Below are 24,619 nucleotides of genomic sequence, written 5' to 3'. Positions count from 1 at the left end.
CTAAAATGGCAGCTCCACGACACAGGGGGGGGGGCAACTGGAGGGCACCAGGTAATAATACTCCTTATAATTTTGTCCTGAGACCAGAGGTGGCTGGGGGTGTGAGGAGTCACAGAAACTGCCTCACCATCAATCTCCTGTATGTAGTTTGTAGATGTTTATACTGTGAATATGCGAGCTTTATACGCTCAAGGCTCAATGTTTCCTTGTGTGCTGTCCATAGTATTCTTAAAGAGGCTCTGTCACCACATTATAAGTGGCCTATATTGTACATGATGTGATCGGCGCCGTAATGTAGATTACAGCAGTGTTTTTTATTTAGAAAAACGATAATTTTTGACGGAGTTATGACCTATATTAGCTTTATGCTAATGAGTTTCTTAATGCCCAACTGGGCGTGTCTTACTATATGACCAAGTGGGCGTTGTACAGTGGAGTGTATGATGCTGACCAATCAGTGACCAATCAGCGTCATGCACTTCTCTCCATTCATTTACACCGCAGATAGCGATATAGCTATATCACTATCTGCTGCCTCATACAAACACTAACATTACTTCAGTGTCCTGACAATGAATATACATTACCTCCAGCCAGGACGTGATGTCTATTCAGAATCCTGACCACGTCTCTGCACTTCTCTGTAAGTTACAGCATAGCAGGCGTAGTCTCGCGAGATTACGCTGTAAACTATCATTCACAGCGAGATCTCGCTGTGCTGTGCTGCGCTGTAAATCACAGAGATGCTACAGAAGTGACAGGATTCTGCATACACATCACGTCCTGGCTGGAGGTAATGTATAGTCATTGTCAGGACACTGCAGTAATGTTAGTGTTTGTGTATGAGGCTGCACATAACGATATAACTATATCGCTAGTGCAGTGTAAATGAATAGGGAGAAGTGTATGACGCTGATTAGTCACTGATTGGTCAGCGTCATACACTCCTCTGTACAACGCCCACTTGGTCATATAGTAAGACACGCCCAGTTGTCTATTAAGAAACTCATTAGCATAAAGGTAATGTAGGTCATAACTCAGTCAAAAATGATAGTTTTTCTATGACTTTTGTTTTGTATGACTTATTCCTGTCTAACTCTCTCAACCTTCTGGCTCTTACAGAAACATGGCTACACCTGTCTGACACTGCTTCTCCTGCTGCTCTATCTTATGGTGGTCACTTCTCTGATGCCCCCAGACCTGAGAACAGGCAGGGTGGAGGAGTAGGTATACTTCTTTCTCCACACTGCACTTTCCAGGTCATTCCCCGGTACCCTCACCTACATTCCCCTCCTTTGAAGTCCACACCCTCAGACTCTTTCACCCTTTTTCCCTCAGAGTGGCAGTTGTCTACCGCCCCCCCCCCCCCCCCCCCCCCATGGCTCACCCCGCCAATTCCTGGATCATTTTGCTGCCTGGCTTCCACAATTTCTATCCTCTGAAACACCAACTCTCATCATGGGTGACTTCAACATCCCCATTGATATCCCAATCTCCCCATCTGCCTCCCAGTTTCTATCTTTAACCTCGTCCCTAGGTTTGTCACAACTTACTAACTCTCCCACACATGAAGACGGGCATTCGCTTGACCTGGTCTTCTTCCGGCTCTGCTCAGTTTCTGACTTTATTAACTCTCCTCTCCTGCTTTCTGACCACAACCTTCTCTCCTTTAGTATCAAATATTCTCTGCCTCCTCAGGTCATCCCTACGTATCAGACATACAGAAATCTACATGCCATCAACACTGAGCAACTCATAGACAGTCTAAAGTCCCCTATCTCTTCCCTCTCCTGTCCCAATCTGGCTGCCAAACTTTACAATAACACTCTCAAAAATGCATTGGATGAAACTGCCTCCCTTACACTCCGAACCACCCAACAAAGACGACGACAACCCTGGCACACGCCTCAATCCCGCTTTCTTCAGCGGTGCTTGAGATGTGCCGAACGACTGTGGAGAAAATCGCATTTGGATGCAGATTTCCTCCATTACAAATTGATGCTCAAAACTTACAACTCTGCCCTTCACCGCGCCAAACAAGTCTACTTCACTTCTCTCATCTCCACACTATCTAATAATCCAAAACGCCTCTTTGATACTTTTCACTCCCTCCTTAGTCCTAAAGTGCAGACGCCAATCACAGATCTCAGTGCTGAAGACCTGGCCACTTATTATAAAGTTAAAATTGACAACATCTGCCATGATATTATCTCCCAGTCCCCTAGTAACATCGATCCTCTTCCCACCCGCACTCCCTCTTCTTCACTCTCAGCATTTGACCCAATAACTGAAGAAGTCTCGAGGCTCCTCTCTTCTTCTCGTCCTACTACCTGCCCTAGTGATCCTGTCCCCTCACACCTCCTCCAGTCCCTCTCCCCAGCTGTCACTGGTCACCTAACTAAAATATTTAACCTCTCTCTTTCCTCTGGTATCTTTCCCTCTTCTTTTAAACATGCCATTATAAACCCATTACTGAAAAAAAACAACTCTTGACCCATCCAGCGCTGCTAACTACCGACCAGTCTCTAATCTGCCCTTCATCTCCAAACTCCTGGAACGCTTGGTCTACTCTCGCCTTATCCACTATCTCTCTGCTAACTCCATTCTTGACCCCTTACAATCTGGTTTCCGCACTCTACACTCTACACTCTACACTCCACAGAAACTGCCCTTACTAAAGTCTCAAATGATCTCTTGGCGGCTAAATCGGACGGTAAATACTCTCTCCTGATTCTTCTGGATCTCTCTGCAGCCTTTGACACTGTAGACCACAAACTCCTACTTAACATGCTCCACTCTATTGGCCTCAAGGACGCGGCTCTCTCTTGGTTTTCCTCCTATCTCTCTGACCGCTCAGTCAGTGTGTCATTTGCTGGTTCCACCTCTTCTCCTCTTCCCCTTGATATCGGGGTTCCTCAGGGATCAGTCCTAGGTCCGCTCCTCTTTTCTCTCTACACAGCTCCTATTGGACAAACCATCAGCAGATTTGGCTTCCAGTACCATCTCTACGCTGATGACACCCAATTATATACCTCTTCCCGTGACATCACCCCTGCTCTAATACAGAACACCAGTGATTGTCTGTCCGCTGTCTCTAACATCATGTCCTCTCTCTATCTAAAATGGAATCTTTCTAAAACTGAGCTCCTTGTGTTCCCACCATCTACTAACCTCCCTAAACCTGATGTCTCCATCTCTGTGTGTGGCACTACCATCACTCCTAAGCAGCACGCCCGCTGTCTCGGGGTTATTTTTGACTCAGATCTTTCCTTTACTCCTCACATTCAATCACTTTCACGCTCCTGTCATTTTCACCTCAAAAACATCTCCAGAATCCGCTCTTTTCTTACGGAGGAAACCGCCAAAACTCTCATTTGTTGCTCTGATTTACTCTCGTCTTGACTACTGTAACTCATTACTAGTCGGTCTTCCCCTCACCAAACTCTCCCCTCTCCAATCTATCCTCAATGCAGCAGCCAGGCTCATCTTTATGACCAACCGCTACACCAACACCTCTAATCTGTGCCAGTCACTGCACTGGTTGCCCATCCCCTTCCGAATAAAATTCAAACTTATTACTCTCACCCACAAAGCTCTCCACAGCGCTGCACCTCCTTACATCTCCTCCCTCATCTCTGTCTACCACCCTACTCGGGCTCTACGTTCTGCCAGCGACCTTAGATTAAAATCCTCCATAATCCGAATCTCCCACTGCCGTCTCCCAAAATTTTTCTCATGCTGCACCAGTCCTCTGAAATGTGCACCCCAGACAATCAGGTTAATTCCCAATATCCACAGTTTTAAACGTGCCCTGAAAACACATCTATTTAGACAGGCCTATAACATTCCCTAATCTGACTCCTTTCCATGGCCCCTTTATAGATTAGTCATCAGAATTAGATTCCCTCACACTCCTTCTCTTCACGTCAGTCATACACGGATACTGGCTGGTGACCGGCTCATGCAGCTTTATGTTCCCACCCCATGTGTATAAAAATGGCCGGACCATTGTACAGAACAAACACTGTTACACTTTGTGTCTCCCTTATTTCCTCATAGATTGTAAGCTCTTGCGAGCAGGGTCCTCAGGTTTGAATTGTAAATTAACTTTGTCACTATGTAATGTCTGATATTGTTTGTTTCATGTTCCCTCTAAATTGTAAAGTGCTGCGTAATATGCTGCTGCTATATAAATAAAGATTATTATTATTTCTAAATAAAAAAACACTGGTGTAATCTACATTACAGCGCCGATCACATCATGTAGAAGATAGGGAACTTATAATGTGGTGACAGAGCCTCTTTAAAAGACATCAATACATTTCTGTCCCGCTTTGCATCCGTATAGAGCACCAGAAAATGCTGTTTGACATTCATTATTAGGGTATGTGCACACACACTATTTACGTCCGTAATTGACGGACGTATTTCGGCCGCAAGTCCCGGACCGAACACACTGCAGGGAGCCGGGCTCCAAGCATCATACTTATGTACGACGCTAGGAGTCCCTGCCTCGCTGCAGGACAACTGTCCCGTACTGAAAACATGATTACAGTACGGGACAGTTGTCCTGCAGCGAGGCAGGGACTCCTAGCATCGTACATAAGTATGATGCTAGGAGCCCGGCTCCCTGCACTGTGTTCGGTCCGGGACTTGCGGCCGAAATACGTCCGTCAATTACGGACGTATTTAGTGTGTGTGCACATACCCTTACATTTGAAGTTCTTTTCTTGTATTTTGCAACCTTGAAGTCCTAGAGGGGGGCCCCTAACTCAGGACTCCCCTCTATTAGGCTGCATAGCCACTGCTAACTACAGCTCCTGCTTTAGAGGACCCTGTGCCATCATGTATTACATGGTTGGCCATTCATTTAAAGGGGCACCGTGAAATACCACGTTTCAGAATGTGCATTCATCAGCAGCTTCTCTCGGCGATAGCAGCTGATCACAGCGATCAGTAACAGGAGGGGTTGTCCACATGGGGCAACATCTTTAACAATTGACATCCTTTTTCCTCAATTCATCATTGGGCGGTACTAGCTCTATCCATAGTTCATGGAGTTCAAATGGGGCCATGTTTTATTGAATTATTTTTTTTATCGTTTATTTTCTTCCTCCTTCTGGACTGTTACAGTGTTTTACATATCTTTGTAGATGTAGACTTATCTATTTATCATTTTCAGGAACCAGAATCCTCTTCTCTGTTTACTGGAGCAAAAGAGGAAGATGTTGAAGAGCTGAGCGATATAGAGGAGGGAGGACTAGATCTGAGTGTCCCACTTAAACCTATAAGCTTTTACGTCTCTGATAGGAAAGAGATGCTTGACCACTGTTTCCGGGTACTTGGGGATAGGAAACTGATGAAAATGCTTCCTGATATGCTAAAGGTAAGGCTCCATGCATACGCAGTTACAGTCCGTAAGTACGGACCCATTCACTTCTATTGCCCACGGACACCGTCCCGTATATTTACTGGAAGGTGTCCGTGCCGTAGAAAGGCTCCGCGAAAGATAGGGCTATTTTTTGCTTTTTATGGATGGTGTTCCCATACGTTATGAAAGCACGGCCTGCAAATGCGGGCGGCTGTCCGTGTCCGTAATCATTGATCGTGATTACGGGTACGGTCATGTGCAGGGGATTTGCATGTCCAGGACAGAGTGAGATAGCAAATCCATTGACCGACAGGTCTGCCAGGCAACCACAGGGTTACAGTTCTCAGAGCTATACTGGTTATTATTGGAACAAACTAACTTCTGAAAGTAACAACACACTTCTTTGTGGTAGCCTGCATTTGCATTTCAGTTATTGCAGTAAAGCACCTGTTTATTTGTTCATTCCATTGCGGACTAAAACTATATGCGTTTCCATTCGCTAAAAGGAACAATCTTCCGAACAGAAGAAATCTAGAAAAGGGCCTTCTAGTGAATCATTAAAAATATAAAAAGTGTTGCTTAATAACTTTTTAGCTGCATTATCAGTGCAGTCTAGAGCCCTGAGGCTTCTGTGATATGGTGATCACATGACAAAACTTCCTGTTCTAACTTCTGATTAGTGTTGTCACAGGGCATTTGTATGGATCCTAGTTACCATTGGCATCAACATTTACTTCCTAACTGCCTTGAATAGTGCCATTGATGTAAATATTGTTGAATTTGTCAATTTTAATCCACACAATGCGTGAAGTTTGACAAAACGTTGGGAAAGGTGGAGCAGTTGCCCATTGCAATCAATCACAATGTTGCTTTCCTTTTATTTAGAGGCCCTCTGGAAATGAGAGTGTAAGTTTGATTGGTTGTTATGGACAACTATTCACTCTTCCCTCTCCCCAATGTCTCTGTTACAACACTGAACAGAAAGCAAACCTGGAAGTGTTATCATAAGATCACTACAGCAAAGCATCTTCCCTATAACTTCAATTACTGATTAATGGACATAGAAATAGGGTATTAAAATTGTTCTTTAAATATTTGATACCTGTAGAGACGTTATTTTGATCTTTGGTCGTACCATATGGCAACGTTACGCATCCAGAAATGTATAATGTATGGCCATGCCTATTTAAACAAGCACTGTCTTTTCCTCTTCGTGTGATTTCTGGTTTTCTAAGTAGTCCCCTTAAACTTCAGACAAAAATATATTTTCCCGTATATAATGCACGCCTTGAAGTACACTTTCTTTGATATGGGCCTGTATGTCTTCTGTCAAACTGTAGTTTTATTTTTACAGCATGAAGTCAGCGTTTTTAAATTTGCAAAACTTGTTTGATTTAGGGTCATTTATTTATTTTGTATTTCATGCTGTAGGATTTATCTCTTGATGAGATCAAACAGCTTTGTCTTGAGCAAGTGGAAATGGAAAGTGATGAAAGTTTGTTAATGATCCTTCAAGGTAAGGCAAACTCATTATTCACTGTTTTTGTAGTAGAATGTATATTCACCATCACTGATATTTTATATAGCCGTTTCCCATTATGCCCACAGACTACCTTCTGAGGCTGGTTCTTCTGGCTAATATCCGTACATGCCACTTAATAGTTTGTTGTCTTCTCAGCTGAACGAGGGTTAAGATCTCTAAGGGCATAAGACACCAATTAAATGTACACCCTGAAAATAGCTGAACAGCTGAAATCCCCTGAAGGAACAGTGACTATAAGAAGCCCATGGCATCGGAAAATCAGCAGCTGTGTTACATAAATGCTTTCATTTTGCAGACAAATATACAGCGGATGTTAACTGCAATATATTAATAGGAAAATGTGAGAAACACAGAATAGAGATAAGTTGAAGTAAAGCGATCTAAAACACTGAGTTGTTGGTGTTGAAAATGATGGAAGAATAGTGTACACCTTTTCTAGTTTACCTGCAGCTCTGACTGACTTAATCCATGAAGTGATCCACGTAAGAACCTCTTAGGATCTGCACCTCAGTGTGTAAATTCTGGTTTCTAATCTAGAATAAAACCATTGAGTGCACTGTGGTGTTTATTGGCTTCATTTACTTACAGGCTGCACGCTTTATTCATTTCAATATGGAGCTAAGTAGGAGGAGGAGTTGAATTGCTGCAGTCCTTTACTTTCTCCCTGCTAACGTCTTCTGCAGAAGCAAAAAGAGCGAGATGTAGCTACAATAACTTGAATATTAACCCCTACCCGACCACCCCATGTATATTAACGGGCTGCAGCACTGGTCCTTGTGCCTTCAGCCCATTAATCTACATGTGCTACTAACGGAGCACACAGGCATTCCCCGAAGCCCGGTATATGTCAGCACTGGCTGCTACTAGCAGCCTCCGTACTGAGAGAAGACATCAGGTGGGATCACAGCCGTGATCTCCACCGATTAAACCCTAGAATGCGGCAGTCAATAGAGACCGCCACATTTACGTTGTTACAACAACATCGGCACCCCGTTGCGCGGTGCCGATGGTTGCTATGACAACCGGAGGCCTAACAAAGACCTCCGGGTCTGCCTTCTACGGAAGGCGATTAGTGAGACCTAATACACTGCCTGTCCGTGTGAAACTGACAGGTATAATACCTCGCAATACATAAGTATTGCGAGGTATTATAACAACGATCCAACAGTTGGATCTTCAAGTCCCTAGTGGGCCTAAAAAAAAATAAATATATAAATACAAATATAAAAAAAGTAAAAGTTCCAAGTAATAAAAATGTAAAAATCACCCTTTTTCCCTTTATAAAGTCATTTATTATTAGAAAAAAAAAATAACCTATGCATAATTGGTATCGCCGCGTCCGTAACTGCCTGAAATAATATATATATAAAATCATATTTATCCTGCACAGTGAACTCCGTAAGGAAAAAATCATGAAAAAACTATACCAGAATCGCTATTTTTTTTTAGTCACTTCAGCTCCTAATTTTTTTTTATAAATAGGGATCAAAAAGTCGCATGTACCAATAGAAACTACAGCTTGTTCCGCAAAAAACAAGCCCTAACACCGCTATCTTGATGGAAAAATAAAAAAGTTATGAATATGGCAACACAAAAACTAAATTATTTTTTTATAAAAAAACCTATAAACATATGGTATCGCCGTTATCGCATTGACTCGCAGAATAAAGTAAATATGTTGTTTATAGCGCACAGTAAACGCCGTAAAAAAAAGAATAAAATAACTATAGAAGTTTTCACAGCCTAATTCCACTAAATTTCAGCAAAAAACCTGTGGGATCAAAATGCTCACTACCCCTAAATAAATTATTTTCGGGCTGTAGTTTCCCATATGGGGTCACTTTTGGGGGATGTCCCTCAGGGGCTTTGCAAATGCGAAATGGTGCCCGAAAACCAATCCAGCAAACTTGAGCTCCAAAAGCCAAACGGCGCTCCTTCCCTTCTGAGCTCTGTCGTGTGTCCAAACAGCCGTTTATTACCACATATAGTGTATTGCCGTAATCAGGAGAAATTGCTTATCAAATGCTGTGGTGTTTTTTTTTTCTTTGTATTGTAAAAATTTATCATTTCTAAGTTTTATTGGAAAAAATTTAGATTTTCATTTTCACGGTCTAACCACTAAGTACAGCAAAAAACCTGTGGGGTCAAAATGCTCACTATACCTTTTAATAAACTCCCTGAGGGGTGTAGTTTTCCAAATGGTGTCTTTTTTTTGGTGGTGTTTCCACTGTTTTGGCACCACAAGACCTCTTTAAACCTGACCCAAAATCCTCTAGGTGCTCCTTTGCTTCTGAGACCTGTGCTTCAGTCCATTTCCACACTATGGCCACATGTGGGATATTTCTAAAAACTAGGCAAAAAATATTGAGAGGCGTTTCTCTGGTAAAACCTTCTGTGTTTCAAAAGAAAATGGATCAAAATGGATTTTCTATAGAAAAAAATAAAGTGTATAAATTTCACCTCCACTTTGCTTTAATGCCTGTGAAACACCTAAAAGGTTAAAGTGTAGCTAAACATTTGACAAACTTCTTACTAGAGCGGGGTAATGGTTGTATTACACAGCCGCAGCCCCGCTCTATAACGGCGGAGATTAGAGAAACCTCTCATCTCCGCCGCTATTCCCCTGAATGCTGTGATCAAAGCGGACTGCAGCATTCAGGGGGGGGATGCGAATCCCTATGATGCGATTGAGGGACATACCATATATGGCCAGACAGCCCAGGGTCCATTGAAGGACCCCAGGGCTGTCTTACCATATTTCCTGTTGTTAGGGCATACTCAGGTATGTCCTAACAACTGCCTGTGTACTATCCATCTATAGTGAGCGCCTCACTATAGCGGTTACCCGCCAAGCTTACAGCGCCATCCACGCAAGATAAAGCATTGACGAAAGTACCTGAGGAAGGTCATGGTATTGACCGAAACGTCGCACTGTCACTGGCTATAAATACATTATTTGTTTGGATAAATAACTCCATATTGGTGTGCATAGTACTTTTTTTCTATTGGATCGGGTTGGGCCCCTACTAATGCAGCCACGCCATTACCTTGTGCTATCCGAACCTTGTTATTAAGCATTCCAAAGTTATTACCACAAAAAGTGAGACGTGTCAAATTTAAAAAATAGTCTGCGTCCACAAGGCCAAAATAGGCTGTGTCCTGAAGGGGTTAAACAGGGAATTTCAAGCTGAGTCATTACCGCAGTATCCAGACGGTGTCAAGTAGTGTATAAGGGTGTACTATCTGGGGAGGGGGAAGAAGAGGCAAGTGTAATGTCAGCTAGCATGCTTGTAGAAACCGTGACCTGGCAGCAAGTTCTCTATATTCGTAACATAGCACACTATGATAATAACCACTTGTTAGTGAATTAGGGAGAATGAGAGATCTGCAAACTGCTGAGCTTTAAAATGGAAAGGCTCCAAAACTGTATTGTATATGAGTAGCTTATAGTCCCGTCCCGTCCCCCCCAATTGTCATAACCAGCCAGATACAACACAGCAGCAGCAGCAGGCAGCATTACTAGGGTGGGAAGGTCCACTGTTTTTGGCCTTCCCCAGCCTAATAATACCAGCCTGCGGCCACCCTGATGTCCGACCATCACTACAGATTCTCGGTAACTGGTTTGTACCCGGCTTTTCCCAGTACCCCTGGTGGCGGTGGGTACCGGGGTAATAATGGGGGTTAGTGTTAGCCTCTTCATATCTAACATTAAGCCCCGCCTTAATAATGGAGGGTGTCAATCAGCCAGCGGCCATTACTAAGGCGGTAATAATAACGTTTAAAAAAAAAAATACAAGGACGTAGAAAAAGTATTTTATTGAAATAACAAAACACACACAACCCTCATTAACCATTTTATTGAGAATAAAAAAAACGCTGTCATTAAAGTAGTCCTCTAATCAGACGTAGTCCAATGATCGAACCTGTAAAATAACACAAACGCACAAAAATAATTAGTAGCACATAAAAAAGCTAAATAATTATTATTCTTACCTTTCCTGGGTCCAGCGCTGGAGCCGCAATGTCAGCGAGCTGGGCCCTATATCTAATCCCATCATGTGTGATACTGTCTGCTGAGCCACTGTATCTAATCCAATCATGTGTGATACTGTCTGCTGAGCCACTGTATCTAATCCCATCATGTGTGATGCTGTCTGCTGAGCCACTGTATCTAATCCCATCATGTGTGATACTGTTCGCTGAGCCACTGTATCTAATCCTATCCATAGTTTATAGGGTCGTAGTGCTATAGATATGCTGTCGCCTATATACACACACACACACACACACATATATTTTCTTGGGGAACATATGTATTGGGGCTATTTCCTCTGACATTTTAAGTCCTTAGTGACGCCCCTGGCAGCTAGTGCTGCATTGTTGGGTCACTTAGGAGGCCCAGCGATGCAGCTGAAAGCTGCGGACCGTCGGCCATGAGAAGTTTGCGGGGGGGGGCCCAATAAGAACTTTTGCATCGGGGCCCATGAGCCTTTAGCTACGCTCCTGGACGTAATTTGTTTGAGTATGGGGTACTTGGCTTAGGCACATTGAGGATCAGTGGCTTAGAGTACATACAGCAAGTCGCATACTACCGAGCGCACGCACTCAATAGTTCACAACAATAGTTCTATAACTCTTGAAGATGATATATTAAAAATAATTTTACCATTATTTTATTCCCATTACTTTGTCGAGGAGACCATGGTATAGATTCTAACACCGAGGAAGAGAACGACGGACATGGAACAAAATACAGAGCAGGACTCGGCAGTCAGTAAGTAGCTTCAGGGCATATTTAGAATTTTACAATTCAATTATCTTTTATTGTCGAAAATATTTACAAAATTTTTGTGTGTGTTCACATTTTAACAGCATTTTGCAGTTTATATATTGATCTAATCTGCGTACAAAGTTTAATCTTTTCATGTACTGATCAAGAGCTAACCTGGCCATACATTAGGGGATCTCAAGTGGCCGGTTTTTGAACGACTCCTCGTTCATGGTTAGGCCTCATGCACACGACCGTAAAAACTCCCGTTATTACGGGTCGTAATCACGACCCGTAATAACGGGCTCATAGACTTCTATTGGCGACGGGTGCCTTCCCGTTTTCTCACGGGAAGGTGCCCGTTCCGTTAAAAAAGATAGAACATGTCCTATTTCTGGCCGTAATAACGGCACGGACAGTCCATAGAAGTCTATGGAGCTCTCGTAATGACGGGTGGCTACATGTGTGCACCCGTCATTACGGCAGCGTTGCTAAGCGACGTCAGTAAATAGTCACTGTCCAGGGAGCTGAAAGAGTTAACTGATCGGCAGTAACTCTTTCAGCACCCTGGACAGTGACTACCGATCAGTATAAACCTGTAAAAAATAAAAATAAAAGACGTTCATACTTACCGGCAACTTCCTGCTTCCTCCAGTCCGGTCTCCCGCCCGTTGCCTTGGTGACGCGTCCCTCTCGACATCCGGCCCGACGTCCTGGATGACGTTTCAGGCCATGTGATCGCTGCAGCCAATCACAGGTCAATCACAGGCTGCAGCGGTCACATGGACTGCCGCGTCATCCAGGGATGTCGGGCTGGATGTGAAGAGAGGGACGCGTCACCAAGACAACGGCCGGGTAAGTATGAATTTCTTTAACTTTTATTACAGAAAAGGCTGTCCCTTCTCTCTATCCTGCACTGATAGAGAGAAGGGGCTGCCGATTAGTGCAGTGCTATTTTGCCGCCAAAAACGTGCTCGTAAATACGGGTGGAATACGTGTGACACCGGACCCATATTTACGAGCACGGGTTCGTAAATACTGGTGCAAAACGGGTGGAATACGTGTGACACCGGACCCGTATTTACGCCAGTATTTACGGGTGGGAAAAAATACGGTCGTGTGCATGAGGCCTTAGTCTGTGAAGGTCGACGTTTTGTTAAGGTAAAATAATCGCTGATCGATCTCTGCCTTGATCTGTTTGGGTTTCTATTGATGGGATGAGGAACTGCCATTTGGGTTAAACTTCTTTCCAAGGATTGCACCCAACAATGCAGATCAACTTTTCCAAAGGTATCTGCCTTTGATCAGAGTCTCACACACTCGTTCGTGTCATGAAAAGGTCCCACAGTTGGCAGAAAATGGTCTAAATTGTAATTTTCGGCTGTCCAAAATCTCTAGTGTATGGCTAGCTTTACAGTCTTATTAATCCAGAGCTGCATTCACGATTCCTATGGTTATCAGCAGCTCTGAATTTTATTGCCTTGTGAGGTCCAGGCATCACTATGTACTGGCTAGAGGAGCCCCAGTAGAAAAAGGTTGAGAAGCCCTGCTGTATAGGACATATACCAGCATGGCCTACCAACGATAAATTAAAATGGGATAACTGACAGAAATAATAAGAAGAGGAGGTTAGACAGGTAGCTTTTCTTTGTTTTGCCTGGAATATACTTTTAACAAATTTACTCAACTTTTTGTGTAAAATAACTATGTAAACTGGTGCTCAAAGATGGACCTGTACTCTAAGAAAATAATAAAATAAAATACTATATTTTTCTGACTATAAGACGCACCCAGGTTTTAGAAAATAGGATAAAAATTCATATTTTACTTTTTACAAAGAAAAAACTATTGGTTAAAATAAATAATTTGTTCCGTTTCACCACACTCTGAGAGCCATAACTTATATTTTTCCATCGTTTGAGCGGTGTGAGGGCTTCGTTTTTGCGGGACGAGCTGTAGTTTTTATTAGCACCATTTTTTTTGATACATATGATTTTTTTTATCACTTGTTATTTCATTCTTTTTAGCGCTATGGTGACCAAAAGACAGATTCTGGGGTTTTCAATTTATTTATTTTTTTACGCCGTTCACTGTATGAGTCAAATAATGCTAGATTATAATAGTTTCGGACTTCTACGGATGCAGCAACACCAATTTTTTTATTTGGACATTGTGCTTGGGGAAAAAAGGCCAGTGTTTTTTTTTTTTTGTTTTTTTTTTACTTTATTTTTTTTTTTTACACTCCTGAAAATGTATCTAACTTTTTTTTTTTTTGTTTGTTAGTTTTTTTTACACTTTTAGTTCCCCTAGGGGACTTGAACCAGCGATCAATAGATGTCTGGTACAATACACTTTAATACATAGGTGAGTTACGGAAACCGTGTAACTCGCTGAGCCACGCTGTTTCCGTAACTCCCATAGTAGTGAACAGCAGTTACAGAAGCAGCGTAGCATGCTACGCTGTTTCCGTAACTACTATTCAGTTCTATGGGAGTTACGGTAACTGCGTAGCTCCACGAGTTACGCTGTTTCCGTAACTCGACCATGTAACTAGGAAGTGGCCACAACACAGCGCAGTAGAACGGGGTTTAGGGGGCCCAGTTTTAGAGATGCAGTGAAGGAAATAAGTATTTGATCCCTTGCTGATTTTGTAAGTTTGCCCACTGTCAAAGTCATGAACAGTCTAGAATTTTTAGGCTAGGTTAATTTTACCAGTGAGAGATATATTATATATAAAAAAAAACAGAAAATCACATAGTCAAAAATGATATATATTTATTTGCATTGTGCACAGAGAAATAAGTATTTGATCCCCTACCAACCATTAAGAGTTCAGCCTCCTCCCAGACCAGTTACACGCTCCAAATCAACTTGGTGCCTGCATTAAAGACAGCTGTCTTAAATGGTCACCTGTATAAAAGACTCCTGTCCACAGACTCAATTAATCAGTCTGACTCTAACCTCTACAACATGGGCAAGACCAAAGAACTTTCTAAGGATGTCAGGGACAAGATCATAGACCTGCACAAGGCTGGAATGGGCTACAAAACCATAAGTAAGACGCTGGGTGAGAAGGAGACAACTGTTGGTGCAATAGTAAGAAAATGGAAGACATACAAAATGACTGTCAATCGACATCGATCTGGGGCTCCAAGCAAAATCTCACCTCGTGGGGTATCCTTGATCCTGAGGAAGGTGAGAGCTCAGCCGAAAACTACACGGGGGGAACTTGTTAATGATCTCAAGGCAACTGGGACCACAGTCACCAAGAAAACCATTGGTAACACATTACGCTGTAATGGATTAAAATCCTGCATTGCCCGCAAGGTCCCCCTGCTCAAGAAGGCACATGTACAGGCCCGTCTGAAGTTTGCAAATGAACATCTGGATGATTCTGAGAGTGATTGGGAGAAGGTGCTGTGGTCAGATGAGACTAAAATTGAGCTCTTTGCAATTAACTCAACTCGCCGTGTTTGGAGGAAGAGAAATGCTGCCTATGACCCAAAGAACACCGTCCCCACTGTCAAGCATGGAGGTGGAAACATTATGTTTTGGGGGTGTTTCTCTGCTAAGGGCACAGGACTACTTCACCGCATCAATGGGAGAATGGATGGAGCCATGTACCGTCAAATCCTGAGTGACAACCTCCTTCACTCCACCAGGACATTAAAAATGGCTCGTGGCTGGGTCTTCCAGCACGACAATGACCCGAAACATACAGCCAAGGCAACAAAAGAGTGGCTCAAAAAGAAGCACATTAAGGTGCCAGTCTCCAGACCTTAATCCCATCGAAAACTTATTGAGGGAGCTGAAGATCCGAGTTGCCAAGCGACAGCCTCGAAATCTTAATGATTTACAGATGATCTGCAAAGAGGAGTGGGCCAAAATTCCATCTAACATGTGTGCAAACCTCATCATCAACTACAAAAAACGTCTGACTGCTGTGCTTGCCAACAAGGGTTTTGCCACCAAGTATTAAGTCTTGTTTGCCAAAGAGATCAAATACTTATTTCTCTGTGCACAATGAAAATAAATATATATAATTTTGACAATGTGATTTTTTTTTTTTTTTGTTTTTTTATTTTTTATATTAAACTAGCCTAAAAATTCTAGACTGTTCATGTCTTTGACAGTGGGCAAACTTACAAAATCAGCAAGGGATCAAATACTTATTTCCTTCACTGTAGGTGTGTGTCCCTGAGGTGGTACTCGCATCTATCTGATATTTATAACATATCCTGGTGGGAGAATGAGAGCGTACGCTATCGTTCTCTCTTAAGCGCTCGGCAGACAAGGACGACAAGACTGTTTGATCTCGCGCGAGAGATCACACAGCACAAGCCCCTCTGATACTGTCAGAGCGCTAAGTATCACGCGCCCTCTGCCATTTACAATTAAAAAAATGCCCCATTGACGGCTCAGGGGGTTATTTATATACCGGGTGCCAAATATAACGGCACCGATATCTAAATAACGGAGGCGGCTAAAAACATAGTTTAAAGTGACACAAGGTTTATGCTGCCCTGCCTTTTACATGGTGCACTCAGCTGCACGTATATGGGCTGGTGAAAGGTTCTCTTTAAAGGCTATGTACACATTTGCAAGCTTTCTTTTTTATTTTTATATTGAATTAAAGTTTTAGGTGATTTTAAAACCTTTTTATACTTTGACTTTTATTAAAAATGTTGCTTCGTTTTTGCGATCGTTTCCTTGTATCTTCTATACATTGTTGCTGTATCGTCCGTTATGAGTCAATTATGTCAATTCGGCTAAACTGACGGCTCCACTGAAAGCGGGACCTGTGCGTGTCTAACACACAGAACTACCATAATATCAATCACATCGAAGTTCAACTTAGATGAAGGTGGATATGAGTGTAGAGTGCTGAGTGGCATTTTCAAAATGTGTCGTGTGTAATTTCAGAAAATAAATGGTTATGTGTTGATTATGATTTTTTATTTATTTAAGAAATCGTTTTTTTTTTAATTTCTTTTCTTGTATAAGGGAAAGGGTTAAACATTGATGGATATGGCATCAATATGCGATTTCTGTTGCAGCCTCACTAATCAAAAGAATAAAGGGGCTGTGGTGCTTGGCGCAGCATTATGGCTACTGATGTTTCACCAGGCACAGCACTGCTCACATTCATGCATTGTGCACTTTTCAATTTTAATTGCAAGTCTCTCTATCTTTCGCTCTCTCCCTTTCGCTCTTTCTCTTTTGCTCTCTCGCTCGCTCTTTCTCCGCCCACCCTCTTCCTGACTTCTACACCTAGTGGCAATAACTTCACACAGAATTTGCATGGATAAAACAAATAAATATTAACTGTAAGGAAATTACAATGTTGATGTATATCAGGTAAACCAGGGGTCTCAAGCACGCGGCCCCTGGGGCTGTCATCTGCGGCCCGTGGGACACAGAGCCGCTAGTATCGGCTCTGCTCCGAGACTCTGGAATTCCCTGACATCGCTGTCTACAATGAACAGCGATGTCGTGGGCTTCCCCAGAGCGGAGTCCCGGGCAGAGCGCTAGTATCGGCTCTGCTCCGGGACTCTGCGGAATTCCCTGACATCGCTGTCCATATATGAACAGTTTGTCAGGGTCTTCCCCAGAGCGGAGTCCCGGGCAGAGCGCTAGTATCTGCTCTGCTCCGGGACTCTGGAATTCCCTGACATCGCTGTCTACATATGAACAGCGATGTCTGGGGCTTCCCCAGAGCGGAGTCCCGGGCAGAGCGCTAGTCTCGGCTCTGCTCTGAGACTCTGGAATTCCCTGACATCGCTGTCCACATATGAACAGCGATGTCTGGGACTTCCCCAGAGCCGGAGTCCCGGGCAGAGCGCTAGTATCGGCTCTGCTCCAGGACTCTGTGGAATTCCCTGACATTGCTGCCCATATATGGACAGTGTGTCAGGGTCTTCCCCAGAGTGGAGTCCCGGGCAGAGCGCTAGTATAGGCTCTGCTCTGGGGAAGCCTCTGACATCGCTGTCCATACATCGACAATGATGTCAAGGGCTTCCCCAGAGCAGGAGTCCCAGTGATGTCAGGAGCACAGCTGGAGCCCCAGGAAGAGCCTACTAGCGCTCTGCCCGGGACTCCAGCTCTGGGGTTGCCCCTGACATCTCTGTCCATATATGGACAGTGATGACAGGAGCAGAGCTGCACTCTCAACTCTACTATTATATCATGTACTTTACTCCAGTCACATCCAGAGCTGCACTCACAACTCTATTGTAACATCATGTACTATACTCCAGAGACATCCACAGCTACACTCACAACTCTACTGCAAGATCAGTAGATGCAGATGCAAACATCTTGTCTTATACTCCAAATAAATCTAGAGCTCCAGTCACAACTCTACTATTATATAATGTGCTATACTCCAGTCACAACTCTACTGTAACATCATGTCTTATACTCCAGCCACATCCAGAGCTGCAGTCATAACTCTACTGTAACATCATGTCCTATACTCCAGTCACATCAAGTGCTGCAGTCACAACTGTACTGTAACATCAGGTCCCATACTCCAAACAAATCCAGAGCTGCAGTCACAAATCTACTGTAGTTCGAGTGCTAGAAGCGGCTGTGCTCCGGGACTCCAGCTCTGGGCAAGACCCTGACATCACTGTGGCAGCATCTACAGAGGGCACTGCGGCAGCATCTACCGAGGGCACTGCGGCAGCATCTACCGAGGGCACTGCGGCAGCATCTACCGAGGGCACTGCGGCAGCATCCACCGAGGGCACTGCGGCAGCATCCACCGAGGGCACTGCGGCAGCATCCACCGAGGGCACTGCGGCAGCATCTACAGAGGGCACTGTGGCACTATCTAAAAAGGGGCTGCCCAATCTTGACCTGTATGTCTGCCAAACGATGCTAACTGAGCCGGACTGCATTTAGCGACACTTAAACTGGAAAGCTGGATTGTTGAAATAAGCACGTGGAGAAATATCTCAAATTTTAAACCTAGCAGTATTATTATAGTAATGTAATGTATTATTATTATTATTATTATTATTATAGTAATGTTGTATTATTATTATAGTAATGTAGTATTATTATTATTATTATTATAGTAATATAGTATTATTATTATAGTAATGTAGTATTATTATTATAGTAATGTAGTATTATTATTATAGTAATGTTGTATTATTATTATAGTAACATAGTGTTATAGTAGTTCAAATAACTAATTGATTAATAATCATTTTGTAATGTATCAAATTTGAAAGTAATGCGGCCCGTCAACTTCCCATTTTTTCTATATGCGGCCCACTTACCCGACCGAGTTTGAGACCCCTGAGGTAAACTATTAGATCACCAGACGTTGTTTGAAAAGTTACTGTTCATTTAATAGCTAAATTATATATCGTTTTCTATTCCAGGGTAGATAACAAATTAGTCCTGGAGCGTGATACAGTATTCACACTAAATAAACAAACCTGCAATTTTTCTTAAGACCTACAGCTTAACTAGGCAACCAGTAGCTAGGACCTGTCCGAGACCTACCAGTAGATCTCAAAGTCGATCAGCGATGCTTTAAGATGGCTATACACATTAGACAATGGGACGATTTCAGCAGGACCAGTCAACTATATAATCTGTATTAGATGTTTTGCGGACGTTAGTTTGAACATGCCGATCCTTTGTTCTCAAAAGGTAAAAGCCACCACCAATAGTGTCTGGCAGCGGCTTATTCCCCTCTCCCCATTGAGAACACATGGACGATCGCCTGAACCGATCAAACGTTTATGGGGAGGTCGGGAGGAATAGCTGTCGGCTGAACGGTGTGGCCTTTAGTTCAACAGTCTGGTGACCTTGGCGCTGTTACCATACTGACTCACAGATTCTACACTCCACTGCTCCAATTAATTTGTGTTTTTTTTCTGGTAAAGTAATCTAACTGATACATTCCCTTAAAGTACCTTCTGTATTATTACAGTAGTTCTCTACCTCACGAGTGATGCCTACCCCCGACCTACAGCATCACTGATGACTATACCAAAACATCCTTGAAGCAAATTTGTCAGATTTTCATGCTGGCCTGCCTGAGGGCAGCATAAAGTAGTGACAGTCAAAAAGTTATTTGTATAGCACTTTGTAACTTGATTAAAAGACTAGTTCTATTATGATAATGACATGAACAATAAAATCACCAATTACCTGGTACTTTTTTGTGTTTCTCCAATATTTCTAGATAACGTATGTAAGGCTCTGTTCACGTCTGCGTTGGGGTCCCGTTCTGACGATCCGTCGGAGGTTTCCGTCAGAACGGGACCCTGAGCAGACACAAGCGGACACTGACCGAAACCAGAGGTTTCCATTGCCGGTGCCCGTGGTTTCCGTTTGTAGTCGACTACGATATTGCTTCCGGCAAAACGACGGACCCTGTGCACAAAAGAGACAAACGGAAGCCACGGGCACCGGATCTGTCACCATTGAAATCAATGGTAATGGAAACTTAAATCTCTGGTTTCTGTCGGTGTCTGCTCAAGGTCCCGTTCTGACGTAAACCACCTACGGAACGTCAGAACGGGACCCCCAACGCAGATGTGAACAGAGCCTAAAATGTATAGTTGTTTTATGGGGAAACCTAAATTGTATCTCTTTTTTTTTTTTTTTTTTTTGCGATGAAGCTAGAAAATATAGATACATATACTTAAATGATCTAAATGTATTTATCTAGATGCATAGATGGATCGGCCAGTAGATGGCTCTGCAAGCCTTGTTTTTTACAATTCTGTGTTTATTCTACAATACTTTAAATTATATGTCTACAGCAAGTTTTAAAGTATGGAATAGTGTGTACAAAATAACACTCCAGGGACCTAAAGAGCAGATGGTCATGTTTCCTCTATTCCATCTCAGTTTGTGTGCAAGTAATAGCATCTTGTGCAAGTTATTGCCCATTTTTACTGTAATAGAAATGATCGTTCTTGTAATGGAGCAGCTAAAAAGTGTGTGCATTAAAAAACGGCATGGTGCGTATTACAGCCTGAAATTCTAAGAGCAGAAGATGCATTGAGAAAATGTGTTCCTTTTTATTTATTTTATTTTTTTAAGATTTTGCTTCTGCTCTTTGACATCCCCTTTTTCCAATGCCCAAAAGAGATATAGAATTAAACAGAAACTGGAGCGCTCCTAGTGTATTATTGTTGGGTTTTTCGGAGAAAACCCACAGCTTAACCAATGCTCTCATCTGATCGAGTTAAATAGATGGTGCAACTTGTGAAATGGAGTTGTGAGAATCTTCTTTTTATTTGGGCACCAGTGGCGGATGAAGTAATCCATAGGCCCTGGGCTGTTCCACAAACTTGGGCCCCCCCTTCCCCACCGCCGCTCTGCCGTGTTTATAGTGAACACCACCTTTTTGTGCGAGCATTGACAAATGGGTGTTACGATTCCTCTTGTCAATGGGCTGTGTTTCTACATACTGATAGTCTCCAACCATCGCTGACCGTATCACATTATGTATCACACATCCTCTTGACAATGGGACTGGTAACACACATTTGTCTATTAGTCCTGGGTACACAAAGACTTTATGTGGAATACAAGGATTATCCACAACAGACATGTCGGGAGAGGGGACAACTCCTCTATAGAACCAATGACTCACGAGTGACGTCTTCTCTGATAGGAGTCGTTCTCTTTTCTATCTATCTGACACAGACCGGTATGGCGACTTCTCCAGATGATACATCTTTGCTCCTCTCTTCTGCAGCCATTTCCAGCTTCTATAGAAACACACAAATTCAGACACCAAGGCTCAGAACTATATATTAAAGGGGCTGTCCGGGCACGGACCGGTTTTTCATACTGATGACCTATCGATGTGCCCGGACAACCCCTTTTACTCAGATAAATAAATTAGAATGCATACAGACCCCAGACCTTCTAAACTATTGCCGTCACCAGACCCCCCTAAGCAAATACAGACCCAAGAACAAGCAGCCTAAATACAGACCTCGGACCAGACCCCTAAATACAGACCCCAGACCTGACCCCCTAAACTAATACAGACCCCAGACCTGACCCCCTAAACTAATACAGACCTGACCCCCTAAACTAATACAGACCTGACCCCCTAAACTAATACAGACCTGACCCCCTAAACTAATAGACCCCAGACCTGACCCCCTAAACTAATACAGACCCCCAGACCTGACCACCTAAACTAATACAGACCCCAGACCCGCCCCCATAAACTAATACAGACCCCAGACCTGCCCCCTTAAACTAATACAGACCCCAGACCTGCCCCCTTAAACTAATACAGACCCCAGAACTGCCCCCTTAAACTAATACAGACCCCAGACCAGGCCCCCTAAATACAGACCCCATAAATTAATGCAGACCCCATACCTGACTCTCTAAACTAATACAGAACCCGACCCCCTAAATACAGACCCCCATAAACTAATACAAAGCCCAGACCAGACCCCTGGACAACAGACCTCCTAAATATACAGACCCCAGACCTCCTAAAAACAGACCCCAGATCCCCTTAAACTAACAGACCCCTTAAACTAATACAGACCCCCTAAATACAGACCCCCAGTCCAGACCCCTTGAATACAGACAATAGACCAGACCCACTAAACGAATACAGACTAATACCCTCTAAATACAGACCCCTTACATACGGGCCCCAGACACCCTAAACACAGACCCCAGACCAGACCCACTAAACACAGACCCCTTTAACAAATCCATGATCCCCTTATACTTGCCTAGCAGCTCACCTCACCTCACGGTCTTCTCTCTTGCTGCTGTTGTAGGAGCTGCGGTCATGTGACCAGCAGGTCTCTAATCCGTAATAAGAACTGCTGACATAAGGTCATGTGACCTTTATGTCTGCAGGTCCTTTACAGGACATACACAATGCCGTTTTGTTGCGGCTTTTGCTGCGATTCGCTGCAAAAACGCATTGTAGTTTGGGCTTCCATGGGCCCCCCGGGGGAGCCTCGGGCCCCAGGCAGTCGCCCAAAACGCCCAATGATGATCCGTCATTGTTGGGCACGATGTGGTGTTTCCCTGAAATACACAAGGAGTGCTCCCATTTCCATATTTTTATATATCTATGTGATTACCGTCCTGTGATACAGTGGAGATGGGTTTGGGCTGCAACGGTGCCTTCTATACAATTCTAAACTAATGTGTCCACAGGGTTGTGTCCTTGTATGATAAGAGTCCACACTTTGGGTGAATGGGGCCTTACATTCTTACTATATAAATGGGCACTCGTGCCCTAAAACACCCGTTTTTTTTTTACTACATTGAATGCCCAAAAAGGGGAGTCGTCCCAGCTATCTAGAGCAAAGGGCCATGTCCAGAATAGCTGACTGTGTAAGGTGGAGGCCTAGATGGTGCACGGCCCTCACAGGGGTGTCGCGGCAAAGATGGAATGAAATATGAGTTTTTGCAACAAACTTAACTGCAGCGACGATGTTGCACATGGCTAAGATTAAAACGTAATAATAATCTTTATTTAAGTAGCGCCAACATTCTACAGCAATTTCAGATTCAGAGGGAACATGTACAGACAATATCGTATATTACATAGTGACAAAACAAAATTCAGAGAAGAGGAGTGAGGACACTGCTCGCAGGAGCTTGCAATGTATGATTACTTAAGACTTCTCACTACGAGAGGCACGATATTTAGTTACGGCTCTAGTCAGGTGGACGGTGGCTGGCCGCTTGTTGCTGATGTCGCAAACAGGGAGTTTGGTCTGGCAGTTGAAAGGCCTTACTAGGCCGCAAATGGCTTGACTGCTTACTTGTCCTCGTGGGAAGGCTCCTGCCTCGCCCACCACTGCTTACATGATCACAGACTATACTGAAGAGTTTTCCTACTACCCAAAACTTGCTCCAGGACCTCTGCCCCAGGCCCAAAGACATGCCGTCGCTTCTCCAGCAGCTCCTTAACAACTTCTAGAGCAGCTCTTCCAACACTCTATTAGTATGTATACAACTTAGCCTCCTGAACACTAACACATATTGCGGTAATCCCGCAAATGTAACCGTAACGAGTGAAAATGTCACCATGGATATTTGAGACTTGCATTTGTATCTACAGTGGTGCTTGAAAGTTTGTGAACCCTTCTGATCTTTTTAGAATGGTGCATAGATTTAACTTAAAACTACATCAGATTTTCACAAGTCCTAAAAGTAGATATAGAGAACTGAATCAAACAAATGAGTAAAAAATATTAGACTTGGTCATTTATTTATTGAGGAAAATGATCCAATACCCCTTATCGGTAGGTGTCAAAAGTATGTGAACCTTTTAGGATTAGCAAATTGTTTAGAGTACGGTGTTTTCAATCAATGGGATGAGAATCCGGTGAGAGTTGGCGACCTGTTGTGTTCAAAGAACAGGGATCTATCAAAGTCTGATCTTCACAACACGTGTTTGTGGAAGTGTATCATGGCATGAACAAAGGAGATTTCTGAGGACCTCTGAAGAAGCGTTGTTGATGCTGGAAAAAATAACAAAACCAACTCTAAAGAGTTTGGACTCCACCAATCTACAGTCAGACAGATTGTGTACAAATGGAGGAAATTTAAGACCATTATTACCCTCCCAGGAGTGGTCGACCAACAAAGATCACGCCAGGAACAGGGTGTATAATAGTCTGCGAGGTCACAAAGGAACCCATGGTAACCTCTAAGCAACTAAAGGCCTTTCTCACATTAACTAGTGTTAACCCCTTAATGACCAGCCTATTTTGGACCTTAATGACCAAGCTATTTTTTACGTTTTTTCATCGTCGCATTCCAAGAGCTATAACCTTCTTATTTTTGCATCGACATAGCTGTATAAGGTCTTGTTTTTTGCGGGACAAGTTGTATTTTTTAATAGCACCATTTTTAGGTACATATTATTTATTGATTAACTTTTATTAACTTTTTTTTGGGGGGG

At 43.2% G+C, this 24,619-nt stretch overlaps 1 protein-coding gene across 2 annotated transcripts in view; it reads left to right on the top strand.

The window, feature by feature from the left end:
- CAAP1 (caspase activity and apoptosis inhibitor 1) overlaps nucleotides 1–24,619 on the top strand; it is a 56,536-nt gene that overhangs the window by 4,708 nt on the left and 27,209 nt on the right. The window contains exons 2-4 of one of the 2 annotated variants that reach the window (XM_075826401.1): nucleotides 5,183–5,386; nucleotides 6,803–6,887; nucleotides 11,613–11,688. In XM_075826401.1, the coding sequence (XP_075682516.1) occupies nucleotides 5,183–5,386; nucleotides 6,803–6,887; nucleotides 11,613–11,688 (365 nt within the window). Of the gene's footprint in view, nucleotides 1–5,182; nucleotides 5,387–6,802; nucleotides 6,888–11,609; nucleotides 11,689–24,619 lie in introns of both variants that reach the window. The other variant, XM_075826391.1, reaches the window with a different exon arrangement.

The sequence above is a fragment of the Rhinoderma darwinii genome, chromosome 1 (genome assembly GCF_050947455.1).
Source record: "Rhinoderma darwinii isolate aRhiDar2 chromosome 1, aRhiDar2.hap1, whole genome shotgun sequence".
NCBI classification, from domain to species: Eukaryota; Metazoa; Chordata; class Amphibia; order Anura; family Rhinodermatidae; genus Rhinoderma; species Rhinoderma darwinii.
Note: the sequence above shows the minus strand (reverse complement) of the source record. Positions and strands in the feature narration are given on the sequence as shown.